The following is a 25194-nucleotide window of genomic DNA, read 5'->3' on the forward strand; positions in this document are numbered from 1 at the left end:
CGCAGCTCCAGACTGTAGCGCCTAGAACTGCTAGGCCACTCCGGCCGGCCATGTTTAATTCAGTCTGACTTTGTACTTCATGCAGTGTTCATGTGTATCAGTCTTTATGGTAAAATATATGTGTATATAGAAAACTTGGGAACTGTTTATTACGATCTGTGTCCAGAATACCATACAGTCAAAGGAAGGGGTGCAATGTGAGAAAGAGGAAGTGTGAGAACCTTTCCATTGTGACACATCCACAGTGGTGTTGGTCAGAATTATGGTGAAATTTGGTGCCAATGTGACATCATTAACCCACTTTACACTTCTGATGAACTAATGAGCTCTGACCCCCCCCCCCCCCCCCCCCCACACACACACACACGTGTCGACATCTTTCTGTTTGAAGCACTGTCGACCCTAAGGGTGATGTCACAGGGTGCCACACTTTTCCACCATTGCAGAGGATGGTTGTGGGCACCTTTGAGCCACATTTCAAACTTCTACGTCATAGTGGGAGGCAGTTATGGAGTTTCAAAAAAATGTCTCTTTAAGTCTGTGACACAGTGTATTTCTACCAGTAATCCAGTTTCTGAGTGTAAAGCATTTCAGGTCCGATGAAATGAAATGTAGTAGTTGTCAATGGATATCTCTCTCAAGTTTTGAAATCACATTACAGAAATGGAGTTTACTCACTGGGAAAGCACTGAAAAAAAGTTGTGACCTAAAAGGATCTAAAATGCTTTTTCTATCTTAAAGTCAGGTTTTCATTGCTGGGTTGAAATCATTCCACCTTGCTTTCCTGTCTTCAGTCTATAACCTTTAAATATCTACAGGAAGTGTGTCAAGAATACATTAAGAGCAGAACTATTAAGAGTAGAAACAGTAAATAACTACATAATGTGCTTTGGCTGACACTATACAGGTGACATCGGGCTTACCTGAGGCGGCGTTGCAGCATCACTACTGCTGTTGGTCCCAGACTTAACCTTGAGTGCAGCCATAAACTGATCCTCAGCCTGTTCCAAACAGTTCATACTCATTGAATAAAGGCCAAGCAACGTATGCATCTGTGAGCTGTGGGTCTGCAGCAGCCGTGGTTGCTGCTGGCAGAGCATACACGCCTGTGCAATTTCTTGCAAAGCTAGACACTTGTTTCCCATCACCAGTCGGCACATCGCAATGTGCTCCAACAGCATTATTTGGAAGACTGAGAGGATCGGTTTGTTGTCTACAACTGAAACATGACAGAGACATTTAAGTTTTATCTGGCAGATAACTGTAATAGCAGCTCAGTAAATGTTACAACATTGATAGTTTTTAATCACGTTGCTGACAATATATTCCTTGCCAATAATTAAACAATGAGGAGTGGTACCATGAATTTGCACAGAATAGAGTAACTACATGTAAATAACTATATTACAGATGATAATACTTCAGTTTATCAGCAGAATGGTACAGACTAAGTATGATCTCTGTAGTCCACCTTCCTTCATATCCTTCCCCTCCTCCCCATGAACCATGGACCTTGCCATTGGTGGGGAGGCTTGCGTGCCTCAACGATACAGATAGCAGTACCGTAGGTACAACCACAATGGAGGGGTATCTGTTGAGAGGCCAGACAAGAGGGGCAGCAGCCTTTTCAGTAGTTGCAGGGGCAACAGTCTGGATGATTGACTGATTTGGCCTTGTAACACTAACCAAAATGGCCTTGCTGTTCTGGTACTGCGAGCGGCTGAAAGCAAGGGGAAACTACAGCCATAATTTTTCCCGAGGACATGCAGCTTTACTGTATGAATAAATGATTATGGCGTCCTCTTGGGTAAAATATTCCGGAGGTAAAATAGTCCCCCATTCGGATCTCCGGGCGGGGACTACTCAAGAGGACGTTGTTATCAAGAGAAAGAAAACTGGCGTTCTACGGATCGGAGCATGGAATGTCAGATCCCTAAATCGGGCAGGTAGGTTAGAAAATTTAAAACGGGAAATGGATAGGTTAAAGTTAGATATAGTGGGAATTAGTGAAGTTCGGTGGCAGGAGGAACAAGACTTACGGTCAGGTGAATACAGGGTTATAAATACAAAATCAAATAGCGGTAATGCAGGAGTAGGTTTAATAATGAATAAAGAAATAGGATTATGGGTAAACTACTACAAACAGCATAGTGAACGCATCATTGTGGCCAAGATAGACACGAAGCCCACGTCTACTACAGTAGTACAAGTTTATATGCCAACTAGCTCCGCAGATGACGAAGAAATTGATGAAATGTATGATGAGATAAAAGAAATTATTCAGGTAGTGAAGGGAGATGAAAATTTAATAGTCATGGGTGACTGGAATTCGGGACTAGGAAAAGGGAGAGAAGGAAACATAATAGGTGAATATGGATTGGGGAGAAGAAATGAAAGAGGAAGCCGCCTGGTAGAATTTTGCGCAGAGCATAACTTAATCATAGCTAACACTTGGTTCAAGAATCATGAAAGAAGGTTGTATACATGGAAGAACCCTGGAGATACTAGAAGGTATCAGATAGATTATATAATGGTAAGACAGAGATTTAGGAACCAGGTTTTAAATTGTAAGACATTTCCAGGGGCAGATGTGGACTCTGACCACAATCTATTGGTTATGAACTGTAGATTGAAACTGAAGAAACTGCAAAAAGGTGGGAATTTAAGGAGATGGGATAAACTGATTAAACCAGAGGTTGTACAGAGCTTCTGGGAGAGCATAAGGGAACAATTGACAGGAATGGGGGGAAAAATACAGTAGAAGAAGAATGGGTAGCTTTGAGGGATGCAATAGTGAAGGCAGCAGAGGATCAAATAGGTAAAAAGACGAGGGCTAGTAGAAACCCTTGGGTAACAGAAGAAATATTGAATTTAATTGATGAAAGGAGAAAATATAAAAATGCAGTAAATGAAGCAGGCAAAAAGGAATACAAACGTCTCAAAAATAGGATCGACAGGAAGTGCAAAATGGCTAAGCAGGGATGGCTAGAGGACAAATGTAAGGATGTAGAGGCTTATCTCACTAGGGGTAAGATAGATACTACCTACAGGAAAATTAAAGAGACCTTTGGAGAAAGGAGAACCACTTGCATGAATATCAAGAGCTTTGATGGAAACCCAGTTCTAAGCAAAGAAGGGAAAACAGAAAGGTGGAAGGAGTATACAGAGGGTCTATACAAGGGCGATGTACTTGAGGGCAATATTATAGAAATGGAAGAGGATGTAGATGAAGATGAAATGCAAGATATGATACTGCGTGAAGAGTTTGATAGAGCACTGAAAGACCTAAGTCGAAACAAGGCCCTGGGAGTAGACAACATTCCATAGAACTACTGACAGCCTTGGGAGAGGCAGTCCTGACAAAACTCTACCATCTGGTGAGCAAGATGTATGAGACAGGCGAAATACCCTCAGACTACAAGAAGAATATAATAATTCCAATCCCAAAGAAAGCAGGTGTTGACAGATAAAAAATTACCGAACTTTCAGTTTAATAAGTCACAGCTGCAAAATACTAACGCGAATTCTTTACAGACAAATGAAAAAGTAGTAGAAGCCGACCTCGGGGAAGATCAGTTTGGATTCCGTAGAAATGTTGGAACAGGTGAGGAAATAATGAACCTACGACTTATGTTAGAAGAAAGATTAAGGAAAGGCAAACCTACGTTTCTAGCATTTGTAGACTTAGAGAAAGCTTTTGACAATGTTGACTGGAATACTCTCTTTCAAATTCTAAAGGTGGCAGGGGTAAAATACAGGGAGCGAAAGGCTATTTACAATTTGTACAGAAACCAGATGGCAGTTATAAGAGTCGAGGGGCATGAAAGGGAAGCAGTGGTTGGGAAAGGAGTGAGACAGGGTTGTAGCCCCTCCCCAATGTTATTCAATCTGTATATTGAGCAAGCAATAAAGGAAACAAAGGAAAAGTTCGGAGTAGGTATTAAAATCCATGGAGAAGAAATAAAAACGTTGAGGTTCGCCGATGACATTGTGATTCTATCAGAGACATCAAAGGACTTGGAAGAGCAGTTGAACAGAATGGATAGTGTCTTGAAAGGAGGGTATAAGATGAACATCAACAAAAGCAGAACGAGGATAATGGAATGTAGTCGAATCAAGTCGGGTGATGCAGAGGGAATTATATTAGGAAATGAGACACTTAACAGTAGTAAAGGAGTTTTGCTATTTGGGGAGCAAAATAACTGGTGATGGTCGAAGTAGAGAGGATATCAAATGTAGACTGGCAATGGCAAGGAAAGCGTTTCTGAAGAAGAGAAATTTGTTAACATCGAGTATAGATTTAAGTGTCAGGAAGTCTTTCTGAAAGTATTTGTATGGAATGTAGCCATGTATGCAAGTGAAACATGGACGATAACCAGTTTGGACAAGAAGAGAATAGAAGCTTTCGAAATGTGGTGCTACAGAAGAATGCTGAAGATAAGGTGGGTAGATCATGTAACTAATGAGAAGGTATTGAATAGGATTGGGGAGAAGAGAAGTTTGTGGCACAACTTGACTAGAAGAAGGGATCGGTTGGTAGGACATGTTCTGAGGCATTAAGGGATCAACAATTTAGTATTGGGGGGCAGTGTGGAGGAGAAGAATCGTAGAGGGAGACCAAGAGATGAATATAGTAAGCAGATTCAGAAGGATGTAGGCTGCAGTAGGTACTGGGAGATGAAGAAGCTTGCACAGGATAGAGTAGCATGGAGAACTGCATCAAACCAGTCTCAGGACTGAAGACCACAACAACAACAGTTCAGTAATTTCATAGCTGTGAACAGTGTCTGGTGTTTCCCAGCTAATTCATTCATTTTTTAAATTTGTAAACTGAGTTGCTATCCACTATATTGGAAGCTAATGATCTTTTATCAGTTCAGCATAATAAATTGTGTTGATTACCAGTAAACAGCTTAGTGAGAGATTAATGAAACAATAAACTATTTTATTAAAACTTAATCATCAGTAGTTGGATATGTGATTTCATAATGGCACCATGTCCGATCTAGTAGGTATTAGGTTTCTTACTAGTCTTCAGTAACTATATTACTGTTATTTATAAATATTTAAAGTGACTGAACCTTAGGAAGTAGTAGTCTGCCCCTGGACTGACAGAGAGGGAGCTGGTGATTTACAAGGTTAAGCATTTCGTTTGATGTAGTTTAATGTACCAGATATCTCACTCTAAAGCCATTTACCTTTGTAGGTGTTCACTCAAGAGATATCATCCTCAAACAGTGAACAAGATGAATTTACAATCCATTAAAATGGTGTCGGCTTCTGAAACACTGGGACAGCTGAGCACATAATCTACCATGATATTATGCTGTGGGACATGGCTTCATTTCTGGTCTAAAGCTAGTTTTGTTTTTGTTATGTGACTTTTTTTATATATAACTGCTTTCATTATGTTGATTGCAAAATAATTGATAAGGAAATAAAATACAATTAAATTTGTATTTAATATGTATCTAAAAACAAAGATGATGTGACTTACCGAACGAAAGTGCTGGCAGGTCGACAGACACACAAACAAACACAAACATACGCACAAAATTCTAGCTTTCGCAACAAACTGTTGCTTCATCGGGAAAGAGGAAAGAAGAGGGAAAGACGAAAGGATGTGGGTTTTAAGGGAGAGGGTAAGGAGTCATTCCAATCCCGGGAGCGGAAAGACTTACCTTGGGGGAAAAAAGGACAGGTATACACCCGCACACACACACATATCCATCCGCACATACACAGACACAAGCAGACATTTGTAAAGGCAAAGAGTTTGGGCAGAGATGTCAGTCGAGGCGGAAGTAGAGGCAGGGATGTTGTTGAAAGACAGGTGAGTTATGAGCGGCGGCAAATTGAAATTAGCGGAGATTGAGGCCTGGCGGATAACGAGAAGAGAGGATATGCAGAAGTGCAAGTTCCCATCTCCGGAGTTCTGACAGGTTGGTGTTAGTGGGAAGTATCCAGATAACCTGGACGGTGTAACACTGTGCCAAGATGTGCTGGCCGTGCACCAAGGCATGTTTAGCCACAGGGTGATCCTCATTACCAACAAACACTGTCTGCCTGTGTCCATTCATGCGAATGGACAGTTTGTTGCTGGTCATTCCCACATAGAAAGCTTCACAGTGTAGGCAGGTCAGTTGGTAAATCACGTGGGTGCTTTCACATGTGGCTCTGCCTTTGATCGTGTACACCTTCCGGGTTACAGGACTGGAGTAGGTGGTGGTGGGAGGGTGCATGGGACAGGTTTTACACCGGGGGCGGTTACAAGGGTAGGAGCCAGAGGGTGGTTTGGGGATTTCATAGGGATGAACTAACAGGTTACGAAGGTTAGGTGGACGGCGGAAAGACACTCTTGGTGGAGTGGGGAGGATTTCATGAAGGATGGATCTCATTTCAGGGCAGGATTTGAGGAAGTCGTATCCCTCCTGGAGAGCCACATTCAGAGTCTGATCCAGTCCCGGAAAGTATCCTGTCACAAGTGGGGCACTTTTGGGGTTCTTCTATGGGAGGTTCTGGGTTTGAGGAGATGAGGAAGTGGCTCTGCTTATTTGCTTCTGTACCAGGTCGGGAGGGTAGTTGCGGGATGTGAAAGCTGTTTTCAGGTTGTTGGTGTAATGGTTCAGGGATTCCGGACTGGAGCAGATTCGTTTGCCACGAAGACCTAGGCTGTAGGGAAGGGACCGTTTGATGTGGAATGGGTAGCAGCTGTCATAATGGAGGTACTGTTGCTTGTTGGTGGGTTTGATGTGGACGGACGTGTGAAGCTGGCCATTGGACAGGTGGAGGTCAACGTCAAGGAAAGTGGCATGGGATTTGGAGTAGGGCCAGGTGAATCTGATGGAGCCAAAGGAGTTGAGGTTGGAGAGGAAATTCTGGAGTTCTTCTTCACTGTGAGTCCAGATCATGAAGATGTCATCAATAAATCTGTACCAAACTTTGGGTTGGCAGGCCTGGGTAACCAAGAAGGCTTCCTCTAAGCGACCCATGAATAGGTTGGCGTACGAGGGGGCCATCCTGGTACCCATGGCTGTTCCCTTTAATTGTTGGTATGTCTGGCCTTCAAAAGTGAAAAAGTTGTGGGTCAGGATGAAGCTGGCTAAGGTAATGAGGAAAGAGGTTTTAGGTAGGGTGGCAGGTGATCGGCGTGAAAGGAAGTGCTCCATCGCAGCGAGGCCCTGGACGACGGAATATTTGTGTATAAGGAAGTGGCATCAATGGTTACAAGGATGGTTTCCGGGGGTAACAGAGTGGGTAGGGATTCCAGGCGTTCGATAAAGTGGTTGGTGTCTTTGATGAAGGATGGGAGACTGCATGTAATGGGTTGAAGGTGTTGATCTACGTAGGCAGAGATACGTTCTGTGGGGGCTTGGTAGCCAGCTACAATGGGACGGCCGGGATGATTGGATTTGTGAATTTGGGGAAGAAGGTAGAAGGTAGGGGTGCGGGGTGTTGGTGGGGTCAGGACGTTGATGGAGTCAGGTGAAAGGTTTTGTAGGGGGCCTAAGGTTCTGAGGATTCCTTGAAGCTCCGCCTGGACATCAGGAATGGGATTACCTTGGCAAGCTTTGTATGTAGTGTTGTCTGAAAGCTGACGCAGTCCCTCAGCCACATACTCCCGACGATCAAGTTCCACGGTCGTGGAACCCTTGTCCGCCGGAAGAATGATGATGGATCGGTCAGCCTTCAGATCACGGATAGCCTGGGCTTCAGCAGTGGTGATGTTGAGAGTAGGATTGAGGTTTTTTAAGAAGGATTGAGAGGCAAGGCTGGAAGTCAGAAATTCCTGGAAGGTTTGGAGAGGGTGATTTTGAGGAAGAGGGGGTGGGTCCCGCTGTGACGGAGGACGGAATTGTTCCAGGCAGGGTTCAATTTGGATAGTGTCTTGGGGAGTTGGACCATTAGGAGTAGGATTAGGATCATTTTTCTTCTTGGCAAAGTGATATTTCCAGCAGAGAGTACGAGTGTAGGACAGTAAATCTTTGACAAGGTCTGTTTGGTTGAATCTGGGAGTGGGGCTGAAGGTGAGGCCTTTGGATAGGACAGAGGTTTCGGATTGGGAGAGTCTCCTCAAACCCAGAACCTCCCATAGAAGAACCCCAAAAGTGCCCCACTTGTGACAGGATACTTTCTGGGACTGGGTCAGACTCTGAATGTGGCTCTCCAGCAGGGATACGACTTCCTCAAATCCTGCCCTGAAATGAGATCCATCCTTCATGAAATCCTCCCCACTCCACCAAGAGTGTCTTTCCGCCGTCCACCTAACCTTCGTAACCTGTTAGTTCATCCCTATGAAATCCCCAAACCACCTTCCCTACTCTCTGGCTCCTACCCTTGTAACCGCTCCCCGGTGTAAAACCTGTCCCATGCACCCTCCCACCACCACCTACTCCAGTCCTGTAACCCGGAAGGTGTACACGATCAAAGGCAGAGCCACATGTGAAAGCACCCACGTGATTTACCAACTGACCTGCCTACACTGTGAAGCTTTCTATGTGGGAATGACCAGCAACAAACTGTCCATTCGCATGAATGGACACAGGCAGACAGTGTTTGTTGGTAATGAGGATCACCCTGTGGCTAAACATGCCTTGGTGCACGGCCAGCACATCTTGGCACAGTGTTACACCGTCCAGGTTATCTGGATACTTCCCACTAACACCAACCTGTCAGAACTCCGGAGATGGGAACTTGCACTTCTGCATATCCTCTCTTCTCGTTATCCGCCAGGCCTCAATCTCCGCTAATTTCAATTTGCCACCGCTCATACCTCACCTGTCTTTCAACAACATCTTTGCCTCTACTTCCGCCTCGACTGACATCTCTGCCCAAACTCTTTGCCTTTACAAATGTCTGCTTGTGTCTGTGCATGTGCGGATGGATGTGTGTGTGTGTGTGTGTGTGTGTGTGTGTGTGTGTGTGTGTGTGTGTGTGTGTGTGTGCGCGTGCGCGCGCGCACCTGTCCTTTTTTCCCCCAAGGTAAGTCTTTCCGCTCCCGGGATTGGAATGACTCCTTACCCTCTCCCTTAAAACCCACATCCTTTCATCTTTCCCTCTCCTTTCCTCTTTCCCGATGAAGCAACAGTTTGTTGCAAAAGCTTGAATTTCGTGTGTATGTTTGTGTTTGTTTGTGTGTCTGTCGACCTGCAAGCACTTTCGTTCGGTAAGTCACATCATCTTTGTTTTTAGATATATTTTTCCCACGTGGAATGTTTCCCTCTATTATATTTGTTTTTAATATGTCATAGACATATACAGATTTGAAACTTCCTGGCAGGTTAAAACTGTGTCTCCTACCTTCCAAACTTCACAGAAGCTCTCTTCCGAATCTTGCAGAACTAGTACTCATGGAAGAAAGGATACTGCAGAGACATGGCTTAGCCACAGCCTGGGGAATGTTTCCTGAGTGAAATTTTCACTCTGCAACAGAGTGTGTACAGGAGAGCTTCTGTGAAGTTTGCAAGGTAGGAGACAAGGTACTGGCAGAATTAAAGCTGTGAGGATGGGTCGTGAGTTGTGCTTGGGTAGCTCAGAACACTTTCCTGCGAAAGGCAAAGGTCCCAAGTTCGAGTCTCAGTCCAGCACACAGTTTTAATCTGCCAAGATTCATATCAGTGCACACTCTGCTGCAGAGTGAAAATTTCATTCTGCATATACAGATTTATTTATGATGATATTGTTCACAATTTTTAGTGTAAAAATTATCATAAGTACATTAGTAGCATAAATTATTCTTGATCCATGAATACTGTGTGAAGGACACCTAACCACATTTGCATTTAGTTTTTCAATGAATTTAAAGGAAACTTAAATCACTGACATCCTGAAATACTGGTTTTTCATTTGTTACTTTTGCATCCATAAACAAATCTAACTAAAATGTCACTGCCTCCACCTTACATTCAGTTGTATAAACAAATGCATTTTGAAATAGATAAAAATAAAAGTATTACACAATGTGTGGCAAGCCTGAGATACTAAGCATTCCAGACTATCATCATACACGCTTGCTTTCTCACCATTATGAAAACTGATATAATTTTAATGGGTGGTAAATTCATCTCAGGTGCTTCCTGAGGGTATCACCTCCTGAATGAAATCTCATCAGGTTGAATGGCTTTAGGGTGAGACACCTGGCACCTTACACTCCATCACCATCCATTCTTTGATATCCCTCAATTACCTAGTGTTCTCCTTGTATTATCTGACTGGATTGAAGATCGTATGTGAGTGAACTTAATATATCATCTTCATAGACAACCATCACTTGTACGTAACTACCATAATTACCAAATTTTTAAAAAAATTCTTTATCCCCCTCCTACAAAAACAAATGTTAAACTCAACTTCAGAGGAAAAATATTTAAATTTGTCTATAAACGTCACTTACGAAACTCCTGTCTGACACAGTCTACAGTCTTGCCTTTATGTGTTGGATTGTTACCAGAAGAGGGCCAGGTAAGAGTGAAGGTAAAGACAACTGTGTTATTTGCCATGAGATTGTTTACTCAGAACAGGAGTGTCAAAAATGTGCAACAAACTCTAATAAAAAACACTGAAACAAATGGTTTTTGCTCGATGCAAATTGATTCTTTTAAAATTCCAAATTAATTTAAGGAAAATGTTACTGTCTCCCCAACGCAGATTGCACAAGTATAATGATGTTAAAACTAAAGAAATTCAAGTTCTTACGGACACACAGGCAGGCAATTTACAAGTGGAATAAAGTGAGAAACAACAGTACCGATAAACTATGTTTCCTAAACCACAGAAGTTCACAGGGTTGCAGACAGTTGATTTAGTTAAAGATTTGCACAGACAAATACAGACCTTAATTGGTTGACAGCAAACTCTGTACATGATCATATATGGAATTTAAAATAGGCCATCAGTCTTTTGACTGGTTTGGTGCCTCTTCCCCTCTCCCCCCCCCCCCCCACCCCCACCCCCCCTTGAGAGCTTCCAGCATACTTCTGTGTCCCACTTCTTTGTGTATTGATTCTTCCTTGCTAATCTCTTAAACTTCAGCCTACTCTTCATCACTACTATATTGTGATCCGAGTCTGTATCTGCTCCTGGGTATGCCTTTCAATTCAGTATCTGATTTCAGAATCCCTGTCTGACCATGATGTAATTTAACTGAAATCTTCCCGTATCACTCTGCTTTTTCCAAGTATCCTCCTCTTGTGATTTTTGAACAGAGTATTTGCTATTACTACCTGAAATTTATTACAGAACTCAATTAGTCTTTCTCCTCTTTCATGTCTTGCCCCGGTCAATATTTTCCAACTCCTTTCTACTCCTTCCCCTACAACTGCATTCCAATCACCCATCACAATTAGATTTTCATATCCATTTACGTACTATATTACCCTTTCAATATCCTCGTATACTTACTTTATCTTTGCCCTCATAGCAAAGTTTAAATATTTACAATTTGTACTTGGAATGGTGAGAAATGTTTATTCTCGTAGCACTTTTACCACTTATGGTACAATCAGGAATAGTACATCATTTTTATGGGACTTTGTCTCCTCTTTCCATTGCTGTTATTAGAATTCATGAATCCTCAATAAAATTTAAATTATGAGCAAAACTATGCAGATTTAACATAAAACAATAAAAATAATAAAAGCTTCTAAATGGTGTGTGTGTGTGTGTGTGTGTGTGTGTGTGGTGAATAGTAATCGCTGCCAACATACAATGCCGTACAGTCTGTGTATCTGCCTTCATTCAAAAGATATGCTGATTTTAATTAACTTCCCAACCAAAATGTCTCTCTCAGATTAATTATTAAGGTTACTGAACATGTAAGTACTACCATCAATATGTCTTATCAAGAGCTCCAAACTGAGTGCTCTATATCTCTTTCATCAGCTGACTACTTTAAAAGTTAGAAATTATTTACTGAATTACTGGTATTCAAATCTATTTGTGTTTGTTTCTCCTCTGTCCGTTGGAAAGCACAATGGACATGAATGGATGCAGGTGATCAGATGGATGCTGACGTACATGTCACCTGTCACTATCATGGGTCCCATATCACTCCAACTACACACACCCCGCACCTTTACAGAGCCTCCACCAGCTTGAACAGTCCCCTGCTGACATGCAGGTCCATGGATTAATGAGGTTGTCTCCATACCCATACACCTCCATCCGCTCGATACAACTTGAAACAAGACTCGTTTGACAAGGCAACATATTTTCAGTCATCAACAGTCCAATGTCAGTGTTGATGGGCCCAGGCAACGCTTTGTGGCATGCAGACATCAAGGGTACACAAGTGAACCTTCTACTCTGAAAGCCCATATCGATCATGTTTCGTTGAATGGTTTGCACGCCGACACATGTAGATGGCCCAGCACTGAAATCTGCAGCAAATTGTGGAAGAGTTCCACTTCTGTCATGTTGAACGATTCTCTTCAGTCGTCATTGGTCCCATTCTTGCAGTACTTTTTTACGGCCACAGTGATGTCAGAAATTTGTTTTACTGGATTCCTGATATTCATGGTACACTCATGAAAGCAGTGCCTATCCTGCCTGTTTACTTACCTCTGCATCTGAATACAAATGCCTATACCAGTTTCTTTGGCACTTCAGTGTAAGAACAATGCAAAATGAATAACTCAATAGCTACCCCATAATGACGTTATGCACAGCCCATGAAAAACCATGTGGAGCCAAGCTGCCTCTGCTGGAAGTGAGCTGCTGTCCAGTGCAAACTGGCCATCGCTCAGCCAGTGGCCAGCTAGTGGCGCGAACTTTGTCCACACTAAATCCCAATACACAGATAAGACTTGGCATGTTACAGTCACAATTCATTCTGTTCTCTGACACCCATTCTCAACCAGATATACTCCCAATGTTGGTCAAAACTCTATAATGCGTGTTCAGGGAGAGTGTTGAACTATGGCAATATCCCATGTCCATGATCTTGATACCTTCAAACACACCCTTTTGCCAATTTCAGTTAACTCCAAATCCACCACCTCATCCCCCGTGCATCTGTCCAACTATATCCTTACTAATTATTGCACATTCATTGAAGGAACTACACAAACCAATCTGCAGTGTGATCGTGGGCACTCACATGGTGCCCTTGAACATCAACCTCTTTATGTGCTATCTAATAGAAACCCTGGACTTATGCGCAACTGTCAGACCATATGCAAGCTTCACAATGACACATGTACATACAGATGGCTCCCTTGTCAACTTTGCTGCCTTGCAGAAACAACAGACATTTGGAAAACGGAGGACCAAATGGTGATACGTTTCCATTCTGGACACCTTGAGCTGTTATACACTACTATAAAGGAGCAGGAAGAGAGCTCAATAATAATACTCCACAACAGATCAACAGAGCAGTTCTGTGCATGCCAGACAACAGAAGATTAATATGGCAGACCGGGGAGATGAAATAAATTGTTGTATGCTGGTCAAGGTTGCTCTCCAATGTGCCGCACTCATTCCCAACTATCTTAAAGATGTTAAAGCCACTTTCCCAGCCATCAAAATCAACAAATCTACATTGCACAATGGAGATGAAGCCAACAAAGAAGAAATTCTGCCATGGAAAAAAGTTCCCAAGACGTCAGGAAATCACATCAATTTTGTCACTGACAACCAACCTGTCCGGACACCAGTCAACTGTGAGACATCATTTTTCGTGATCTAAGGTGTTTATTCCTGCCAGTTGGACAACACTGTTCTGAGATTGAAAGGTCAGTGTGCTGAAGGTTGCAAATAAAAAATGTGTACATGTGACAAGATCCTGCATTATGAGAATGAGTATCAATAACAGAACACAGCTCTTCCAATTACTGTTATCAATAATTTCATGAAAGAATGATTGCTCTGGACAAGACCTTCAACAGATGAACAGCAATTATCACCACCACCACCACCACCACCACCACCACCACCACCGTCTCCATTACCATCCTTAGAAGACAAGTTCTAAACAACAGTCTAGACACTCAGTTCAACTGTGGACCTATAGTCATGTGCAAGAAGGTACTCAGCCTCATAAAATTAATTTATATTCTAGTTACAATCATAACTATCGCAAGTGAACAATAAGAGCTGTGGGTCATCAATTGCCATGAATAGCCACAACTCATCCCTAGGAATAGCCAGGTCAGTTCTGGCAGGTCAGCTCAGCGCCATCAATGGACAATCATGCTACACAAATACAACTGAGCATCCACACAAAGGATCTACTATCCAGCCAAGAAAGGAACTTGCCTCGCCTAAACAACAATGTCGATAAGTGTCCGCCATTTAGCATCAGTCAAGGACATTCCAGAACAGACGTGGATACCACACAGATCAGACAACCCAACATCACCTCCCTATCTGGCATTGATCATGTAGTGTAACTCCATCTGAATGCCAGGTAATTCAGAAGAATATGGAAAAAAATGCTGTCAGACACCAACACCTAACCATCAGGGAGTTCTTGGCCCTCGAATGTGGTCCTTGTAAAGAAGGATGGTAGGTGGTGGTTCTGCATCAACTGCCAGTGTTTTAACAAAATTACCAAAAAGGATGTTTATTCATTGCCACTAACTGCCGGCACCTTGAACAGTAAGGCGGAAACTACGTTTTTCTTCCCTATGGATACACAGATTGGCTACTGGCAGACAGAGGTTGACAAGACTGGCAGGGAAAAGTACCACTTTCGTAACATGTCATGGCCTCAACAGGTTCAACATTACATCATTTGGTATACTCAAGCAACCTTAAATGGAAAATGGGTCTTTGCTACCTATTTCTCCTTTGAGGGGAAGCTTTACCAACAAATTCATGGCACAACCATGGGCACTGTATGGCACCCTTCAATGTCAAACTACCAGAGGAAATCTTCCCTAGCCTCTCAAAACCCTAATCCACTTGTCTGGTTCAGGTTCACTGATGATATCTTCATGATCTGGACTCATGCCATGACATTCCTCCACAACTACAGCACTCTCTCTTCCATCCACACCTCTGCCCATATTAAACCCTCTAACTACCATCAGTACCTGCATTTTTGTCAGCTATCATCCTTTCCATGGCAAAAAATCACTCTCATACAGTCTGGCCACTTGTGGACAGCAAATCTGCAGAGAACTCCCTTGCCCAGTACGCTAAAGGTTTCATGAGGGCTTTCCCAGACAGGCACAACACCCCCCCCCCTCCCCCCAAAAAAAACCTAGTCCACAAACACAGATTTCCCATGCCATTATCCCTAATCTCGGCTGTGTTCACCTGGTTACTATTAGGGCCCATTGTAGGGCTGCAAGGGGCAATGATTGGTGCAAATTATGTGGGTATTCATGAAGACCGCCTGCATCATTTTCTGGCATCAGAGTATCCCAATGGAGATATTTTGTTTCAACAAGACAGTGCGGCATATCAACAGTCTTTGGCTGAATGCAGGTGGCTAGATGAAGACTTCAGTGAATTAACAACCATGCTGGGTGCGGTGGCGCATTCACCTACGCCATCACAACAAAAAATAGGTATTCGGCATCTCGCAAGAAGGCAAAAGAAGAGTGCCTGCTTCGCTCATTGGCTGTGCCACTGCTGGACAAGTGGTCTCCAAAGCACATTGCTAGCATGACCTCGCCCTCCCTTAATTAAGCCATGCTCGGTGCCAGTTCCGCTTCAGACTAGGACAGTTACACGATTTTGTATTATATACTGCACATTGTCAGACTCGGCCTGAACTACTATTCTTATTTTAATGTTCTCTTGTGTTTATTTAATTCTGGTGCTCTGCTCACTAACACTGTATTTCTAGTGTGTTGTTGAAAATACAGAACTGTAGATACTACACTTGGGTCTCCCCAATCACCTGACTTTATCCCAATTAACCATTTATGGGATCCTTCATTGCACATGCAGTGCATGGTCCAGTCATGTAAGACAGCATGCTACCTCTGGCAGGGGCATCAGAAGCAACAATCACAGCAGCAGCGACAGGTCACATCAGCAGCACCAGCGCTGCCTGCCTGTAAACATTGCTTTCTTCACCACATATGCAGTTTATGACCCTATCGGTGTGCCATATGCCACAGGTGTGCCAAAAAGTTATACTTGAAAGAAATATGGTTTAGCAACCCCACCACAAGCGTGTCCCAATCTGTGAAAATGAATAGAGTGAGTGATACATCTATGAAAGTGCAGACTTCTCAGACTACAGCCCAGCAAATGTACTTAGATGTGTTCATCTCAGTAAAGTTATTCCTTCACACTAGTGCTTATGTGTCCTTGCTAAACCAACCCACTTACATGGTTACTGCCCTATCAGGTAGCTGAGACAAACAACTGGGCAAATGGAAGACATCACGCCCCCTAGCTAGGAAAATTTTCAGTTTTACTAATTTTCAGTTTTACTCACTTTCAACCAAGTCACTTGTTCAGGAAACTGTCTTGCGGTATCTGACTCCGAAGTTTTTTTGGGTAGACTCTTTCCGCACTTTTGGGTTTACAGTTCATGAAACAGTACACACCATGCATCTCAAAGGCACTGTGTCACCCTAAAAACTTTGTGATTGATATTCTCAAATTGTTTCACATGGGCTAAGGAAGGTGACTGATTTTGAAGCTGTTAAGGTAATGCCTACCTCGCACTTCTTAAAAGCTCATCCAGTGCCCCTGGCTCTAAAGGATGCTCTCAAAACAGAACTCGACACACTCGCAAAGATATGTTAATGCCTATTCCCCATAGTCAATAGGCTACTCCACTGGTAACAGTATATAAGCCCAACGGCAGTTTGAGACATTATGGTGACTTTAAAGCAACAATAAACACACAAGCTGAAACTGAAACTTAACCCCTACCAACTCCATATGAACTCTATACAAAATTAGGCCACGGCACCTTACTTGCTAAACTCTATCTTTCAGAAGCATATTTTTCAAACCCTTGGACACAGCATCACAGGCTTACATATTTCTCAATACACAATAAGCCTTCTACCATTCTAATTGATTACCATCGAGAACTTCATTAGCCCCTGCCATATTCCTCAGATTTGTGAATCAATCACTGCAAGGTATTCCAATGTGTGCTGCATATCTTGATAATATCTCAGTTACTGGTGTGGTTTCCAGAGGACCAGCTTTGGAGCCTCAAACTCTTGTTCCAAATCCTGACTGTAAAAGGGATCAAATGCACTCTACACAAGTGTTCCTTCATGCAATTTTCTAACATATTTAGGGTTAAAATTCTCAGCCAATGGACTTGAATGAAACAATGACTATGTCGCAGCAAACAACATGTAGCCACCCACAAATATTTTTTGGTATAACTGTAAGAGATGTCCCAGGTCCTGAAGACGAATAATTTTTATTGTTTAAATTTTACAAATAAGCCATGTATCTGTTCGTCGCCTTTCAGCTGATACAACAACAAATGACTGGTCAATGACAGAATAATTCGAACTGACATTAGCAATGCCAGTCTGCCAATGAAATCACATCACACGATCTACATCTACATCTACATCTACATCTACATCTACATGATTACTCTGCAATTCACATTTAAGTGCTTGGCAGAGGGTTCATCGAACCACAATCATACTATCTCTCTACCATTCCACTCCCGAACAGCACGTGGGAAAAAAAAAAACACCTAAACCTTTCTTTTCGAGCTCTGATTTCTCTTATTTTATTTTGATGATCATTCCTACCTATGTAGGTCGGGCTCAACAAAATATTTTCGCATTCGGAAGAGAAAGTTGGTGACTGAAATTTCGTAACTAGATCTCGCCGCGACGAAAAACGTCTTTGCTTTAATGACTTCCATCCCAAATCGCGTATAATATCTGCCACACTCTCTCCCCTATTACGTGATAATACAAAACGAGCTGCCCTTTTTTGCACCCTTTCGATGTCCTTCATCAATCCCACCTGGTAAGGATCCCACACCGCGCAGCAATATTCTAACAGAGGACGAACGAGTGTAGTGTAAGCTGTCTCTTTAGTGGACTTGTTGCATCTTCTAAGTGTCCTGCCAATGAAACGCAACCTTTAGCTCGCCTTCCCCACAATATTATCTATGTGGTCTTTCCAACTGAAGTTGTTCATAATTTTAACACCCAGGTACTTAGTTGAATTGACAGCCTTGAGAATTGTACTGTTTATCGAGTAATTGAATTCCAATGGATTTCTTTTGGAACTCATGTGGATCACCTCACACTTTTCGTTATTTAGCGTCAACTGCCACCTGCCACACCATACAGCAATCTTTTCTAAATCGCTCTGCAACTAATACTGGTCTTCGGATGACCTTACTAGACAGTAAATTACAGCATCATCTGCGAACAACCTAAGAGAACTGCTCAGATTGTCACCCAGGTCATTTATATAGATCAGGAACAGCAGAGGTCCCAGAACGCTTCCCTGGGGAACACCTGATATCACATCAGTTTCACTCGATGATTTGCCGTCTATTACTATGAACTGCGATCTTCCTGACAGGAAATCACGAATCCAGTCGCACAACTGAGACGATACCCCATAGGCCCGCAGCTTGATTAGAAGTCGCTTATGAGGAACGGTGTCAAAAGCTTTCCGGACATCTAGAAATACAGAATCAACTTGAGATCCCCTGTCGATAGCGGCCATTACTTCGTGCGAATAAAGAGCTAGCTGCGTTGCACAAGAACAATGTTTTCTGAAACCATGATGATTATGTATCAATACATCGTTCCCTTCGAGGTGATTCAATAATGTTTGAATACAATATATGCTTCAAAACCCTACTGCAAACCGACGTCAATGATATAGGTTTGTAGTTCGATGGATTACTCCTACTACCCTTCTTAAACACTGGTGCGACCTGTGCAATTTTCCAATCTATAGGTACAGATCTATCGGTGAGCGAGCGGTTGTATACGATTGCTAAGTAGGGAGCTATTGTATCAGCGTAATCTGAAAGGAACCTAATCAGTATACAATCTGGACCTGAAGACTTGCCCGTATCACGCGATTTGAGTTGCTTCGCAACCCCTAAGGTATCCACTTCTAAGAAACTCACGCTAGCAGCTGTTCATGTTTCAAATTCTGGAATATTCCACTCGTCTTCCCTGGTGAAGGAATTTCGGAAAACTGCATTCAATAACTCCGCTTTAGCGACACAGCCGTCGGTAACAGTACCATCGGCACTGCGCAGCGAGGGTATTGACTGCGTCTTGCCGCTTGTGTAATTTACATACGACCAGAATTTGTTCGGATTTTCTACAAAATTTCGTGACAATGTTTCGTTGTGGAACCTATTAAAGGCATCTCATATTGAAATCCATGCCAAATTTCGCGTGTCTGTAAATTTTAGCCAATCTTCGGGATTTTGCGTTCTTCTGAACTTCGCATGCTTTTTCCGTTGCCTCTGCAACAGCGTTCGGACCTGTTTTGTTTACCATGGGGGATCAGTTCCATCTCTTACCAATTTATGAGGTATGAATCTCTCAATTGCTGTTGCTACTATATCTTTGAATTTGAGCCACATCTCATCTACATTTGCATAGTCAGTTCGGAAGGAATGGAGATTGTCTCTTAGGAAGGCTTCTAGTGACACTTTATCCACTTTTTTTAAATAAAATTATTTTGCATTTGTTTCTGGTGGATTTGGAAGAAACGGTATTGAGCCTAGCTACGACGACCTTGTGATCACTAATCCTTGTATCAGTCATGATGCTCTCTATTAGCTCTGGATTGTTTGTGGCTAAGAGGTCAAGTGTGTTTTCGCAACCATTAACAATTTGCGTGAGTTCATGGACTAACTGCGCGAAATAATTTTCGGAGAAAGCATTTAGGACAATCTCGGAAGATGTTTTCTGCCTACCACCGGTTTTGAACAAATATTTTTGCCAAGGGAAGGTTGAAGTCCCCACCAACTATAAACCGTATGAGTGGGGTATTTATTTGTTACGAGACTCAAATTTTCTCTGAACTGTTCAGCAACTACATCATCAGAGTCTGGGGGTCGGTAGAAGGAGCCAATTATTAACTTAGTTCGGCTGTTAAGTATAACCTCCACCCATACCAATTCGCACGGAGTATCTACTTTGACTTCACTACAAATTAAACCACTACTGACAGACACAAACACTCCACCATCAATTCTACCTAATCTATCTTTCCTGAACACCGTCCGAGACTTTGTAAAAATTTCTGCAGAACTTATTTCAGGCTTTAGCCAGCTTTCTGTACCTATAATGATTTCAGCTTCTGTGCTTTCTATTAGCGCTTGAAGCTCAGGGACTTTCCCAGCACAACTACAACAATTTACAACTACAATTCCGACTGTTCCTTGATCCAAGCACGTCCTGTATTTGCCATGCACCCTTTGAGATTGCAGCCCACCCCGTACGTTCCCGAGGCCTTCTAACCTAAAAAACTGCCCAGTCCATGCCACACAGCCTCCGCTACCCGTGTAGCTGCCAGTTGAGTGTAGTGAACTCCTGACCTATTCAGCGGAACCCGAAACCCCACCACGCTATGGCGCAAGTCAAGGAATCTGCAGCCAACACGGTCGCAAAACCATCTGAGCCTCTGATTCAGACCCTCCACCCGGCTCTGCACCAAAGGTCCGCAGTCGGTTCTGTCAACGATGCTGCAGATGGTGAGCTCTGCCTTCATCTCGTAAGCAAGACCAGCAGCCTTCACCAAATCAGATAGCCACTGGAATCCAGAGAGAATTTCCTCAGATCCAAAGCGACACACGTCATTAGTGCCGACATGTGCCACCACCTGCAGCTGGCTGCACCCTGTGCTCTTCATGGCATCCGGAAGGACCCTTTCCACATCAGGAATGACTCCACCCGGAATGCACACGGAGTGCACACTGGATTTCTTCCCCTCCTTAGCCGCCATATCCCTAAGGGGCCCCATTACGCGCCTAACATTGGAGCTCCCAACTACCAATAAGCCCACCCTCTGTGATTGCCCGGACCATGAAGGCTGAGAATCATCCTCTGAAACAGGGCAGGCGGCTGCATCTGGCTCAGCCAGAGACAGTATCTGAAACCTGTTTGTCGTACGCACCAGGGAGGCTTTCTCATCAGCCTCCGGGGATGTCTTTCGCTGCCTGCCATGCCTTGGAACGACCTCCCAATCAACCACAGGCGAGGGCTCAGCCCCACTGCTGGCAGCAACCGGGGCAACCACAGCGGCAGACCGATCTGGGGACAGATGGGATGAGGTTGACATCCCCCGTGATACCCAAGTCCGGCTCCCCACAGTGGTGCCCATTGGCAACAGCCTCAAGCTGCGCGACCGAAGTCAGCGCAGCCTCCCAGCAAAGGGATGCCAACTCAGCCCTCATCTGAACACAGCAATCAAAGTCCCCGTCCATTCAAATCGATGTTGAACAACAATTACTAAAACACGAGTCCATGCCTAGATAACACAAGGGAAACACACAAAGAATGTATGAACTAACCTGTACAAATGCCTAACGACTGCGCTACAATCTGCCTGAATTTACAATTACAGTAACTAAAACTCGAAATTACACCTCCTATACAAAACTCACACGCAATTTAAGTAAGAATCTACTAAGTAAACACAGAAAAGAAGCTATATACGTATCTTTCTGCGCTGTCGATGTCCACCAACTGGGAGCTCAGGCCACCTGACTTGTGACACTGAGGGCTCTCACGGCCGTGACCAAAAAATATCTCTCTTCTGTTTAGAGCTGCTGCCCAGAGCAGACACCTTGGCCTATTTATGGTTCTAGTGGATTGTAATGAAATGAAGTGCAAAAGTTACCGACTTATTATTCTACTGTCATGATCTGTAATTTTTTAATCTCATCTAGGTTTGTTTTCTTTAATAAAACTATTATTTTATATTTGTCTTGTGAATTGCTTACTTTTATGATTCTTTCAAACTGTAATCTTTTATTATTGTGCTTATTTGTTCATTTGATGTTTTATCATCATCATTTTTAAGGCTTCTTTCTATTCAGTTTGACTGAACTAAATTAATTTACTTGCAATAAATAAATTTGGGTCTCAGGAACCACCCCTCAGGTGTTTATTCTAAATGTTATAATTTATTAAAAGACACATTAATGCAATGAAAAATGTCATGTTTTGTAGCTGTCATTTTACACTTTTGTTAGATAAATCTAATTTCGTAGGTTACTCTGGTTGATATTCAGAAAGATTTAACAGTTAGGTGACTTGATGCCTTCCACACGTTACTATATTTTTAGTTTTGCACCTTTTCTTTTGCCAATTAAATAGTTAAATTTTACTCAAAGAGCATAATTGGTGGTGCTAGCAAACCATAAATAAATTTTACTGACAATGTTTTCATCCTCTCCGATTATAGTTGAAACAAATTGTTGCATTTCAAAATTCTGTTCCATGATTTCAATCTGTCTCATCATAGGTTGGCAACCAAATGGTGCCATTCTTGTGCTTTGCAGTCATCATATGAAGCTCATCTTTCTATTTCTTTTTTTAAAGAGAAGAAGAAGAAGAAGAAGAAGAAGAGAAAAGACCACAGTCTGACAAGGAGGCCTTTGCCTTTCAATGTCACACAACCTCTATTCTATTACAACTCACAATCTGTTACCTCCTCTAATAATGCTAGAAATCGATCATTCACTTCCTTTATTAATATTAAAAACTGGCTTGTAAACATGCACTGATCAGATTGTCAAGTCCTATTCTTTGTTGTACGAGTGTTTCAATTGCTTGTACTCCTTAACACCCTCTCTGAAAACAGATTTTGCTACGTTTGTAACGCTGCTGCCATCACAGTCCTGTGATGCCAGCTGTAGGTGCTGCATAATGAAATAACCATTATACTAACATTCTGAAATTTAAATCCTGTGATGCCAGTTGTAGGTGCTGCATAATGAAATAACCATTATACTAACATTCTGAAATTTAAATTGTTATACAAAATTAAAATATTGAATTGTTAAATGGAATTGAAATATTGTTAACACTAGATTTAATGCCCCAAATTGCTGAATTCACCCATGGTGAATTCTTTCTGGATTAGGGAAGCAAGTAATTTTTATTAAGTTTTACAAAGACGCTGCCTTTTTAACAGTCGTATTTCAACTGATACAACAACAACCAACCATTTCTTGCCAGAATAGGCCAAACTGACATCAGCAAAGCTGTCCTGCCAATCAGATCAGTACAGACAATCACCTGACTTGTAAAACTGAGGGCTCTTGGGGGGGTGCAACCAAAAAACAACTCGCTCTTCTGTTCTGAAATGCCGCCCGAGTTGACGCTAAATGACTTAGTTCCTTTACCATGGCAATTTCCGTTCTCCTCTGAGATGAGTCTGGGGGTACTTGTGTCATCTCTTGAAACTTAAGTTCATATATTAATTACAAGTCAACACTACTCATCCATCCTGATACACACTGAACCAGATATGATGCAAAGGTACGCATTTTAAAGGATCACCTCACTGACAACAAGCTTTGCTGACTTGGAAGGACTGCCTACAGTGGCCACCATGCTTGACAAGAAAATCCTGGTCTGCTGCTGGCAGAAGCAGCCAACGCGTCCCTCCACAGTATAGGTACATTCTGTTCTACAAATGCCAATACGTCATTGGCACAGAGCGTCTCAATACATATGCTTCCAAGACCTATCTTCTTCCCAGCAATAGGTGGTGTTACTAATGCCTATGCCATCCAATAACTTCATCTTGTTACAGACCACTGACTGTTACTCACTATTTTTGGGCCTAAGCATAAGCATTGCTTACCAAACCAGACCAAACACTACCTCCAGCTCTGTGTGCTGTACTTGACTAATTTTAATTATTCTACCCACTAGTGGCCAGTGATGTTGAATGTTAATGCAACTGTCCCTATTCCCCATGGACCCAAATCCAGATTTTGAACAACATGTAGTGTTTCCTGCTAGATTCAGATCTGGATTCGACCATTTCACCTTTGCCCTTAATATCACACGAAGTTGGGGCCACGACCCACAAGGACCCAATGTTATGCCATATCAGTCACTTTGTGCGACACAGGTAGACACACACACACCTCCCAGCCACAATTTTCACCTATACTGTCCATGGAAAAACCAACTAAATTTAAACCAAGGTGTTCAGTTGTGGATCTCTGACAAGGACTACTGCCATGTCTCGTCTCTCCCTCTTCAGCCGTGAGCATTGTGTCCTCCACACTGCCCATTGGGACATTTGCCATATCTAACATAATAATGACACTGACACTGAGGTCCTTGTCCATCAATGTCCTGGCTGTCATGTCCATCAAGGTGCACCTCCACTGAAGTTCTCTACCTGGTCCAACACTGCAGTGTCAGGACAGTGTATCTGTCTAGATTTCACAGGCCGTTCTTTGGATTCCATGAGGTAGATCCTTTTCTCATTTCCTTTTGTGTTCCACATAGCTTAGGTCATTTCTTACATTACTATTGTGGTCTTTGAAACAAAATTCCTCCCCTTTGAAGGGAACCCACACATCTTGGTTTCAGATAATGGGACAGCATTCACCTCCCTTGAGTTTGGAAGTACTGTGCCCTTAACAGACTTCAAAAGTTTCATACTGCACCTTTCACCTTGCTCCCAACACTCATACAGAACATTTTATCCGTACTTTGAAGACCCAGGTCCACAAGGGAATGATGTCCAACAATGCATTTAAAGCCCATCATAGTTCCCTGGAAACTTACAGGCCCACCACAATTTAAGGCCACAGTCCCACTGAGCGGCTTCACGGCTGCCCTCACCACCCCTCGGGCACATTGCACCAGCCATCGGCACGTGTCGTCATCGAGGCCTCTTTTTTCTGGGTGGGTGCCCCAGTGTGTGCACCTGGATCTTCGGAACAATCTCCACCTGCAACAGGTCTGTGATGTATGCTGTGGCCTCTGTCCATGGCCTCCAGCAGTAATTCCACCATCCTGGTCACCAGCCGCCTGCTTCTCTGCGACTGGCAAATTGTCACATCTCGTGGGAACTAATGCAACTTCCGTCAATCCTTGTCCTGTCAGACAGTGACACCCGTGGACACCAGTGCACCACCCTTCTTACTAGTGGCTCAGGTAGAACACGCAACAATTGTTTCTTCTACCCTGATGGTAGCTGCTGGGGGTGAAGGGATGTCGTGCCACCTCCCTCACTAGCTTTTATTAGATATCCTACATTACACTTTTTTTTATTCCTACTTCTCTCATGGCT

At 42.9% G+C, this 25194-nt stretch overlaps 1 protein-coding gene across 2 annotated transcripts in view; it reads right to left on the bottom strand.

Annotated features, from left to right (window-relative positions):
* LOC126262837 (MAU2 chromatid cohesion factor homolog) overlaps nt 1-25194 on the bottom strand; it is a 199358-nt gene that overhangs the window by 45393 nt on the left and 128771 nt on the right. For both annotated transcript variants that reach the window (XR_007546764.1, XM_049959694.1), the window contains exon 7: nt 924-1219. Coding sequence is in view for 1 of the 2 variants with exons in the window: in XM_049959694.1 (XP_049815651.1) it covers nt 924-1219 (296 nt within the window). In the remaining variant the exon portion in view is untranslated. The remainder of the gene's footprint in view (nt 1-923; nt 1220-25194) is intronic.

Source organism: Schistocerca nitens, chromosome 6, assembly GCF_023898315.1.
Source record: "Schistocerca nitens isolate TAMUIC-IGC-003100 chromosome 6, iqSchNite1.1, whole genome shotgun sequence".
NCBI classification, from domain to species: domain Eukaryota; kingdom Metazoa; phylum Arthropoda; class Insecta; order Orthoptera; family Acrididae; genus Schistocerca; species Schistocerca nitens.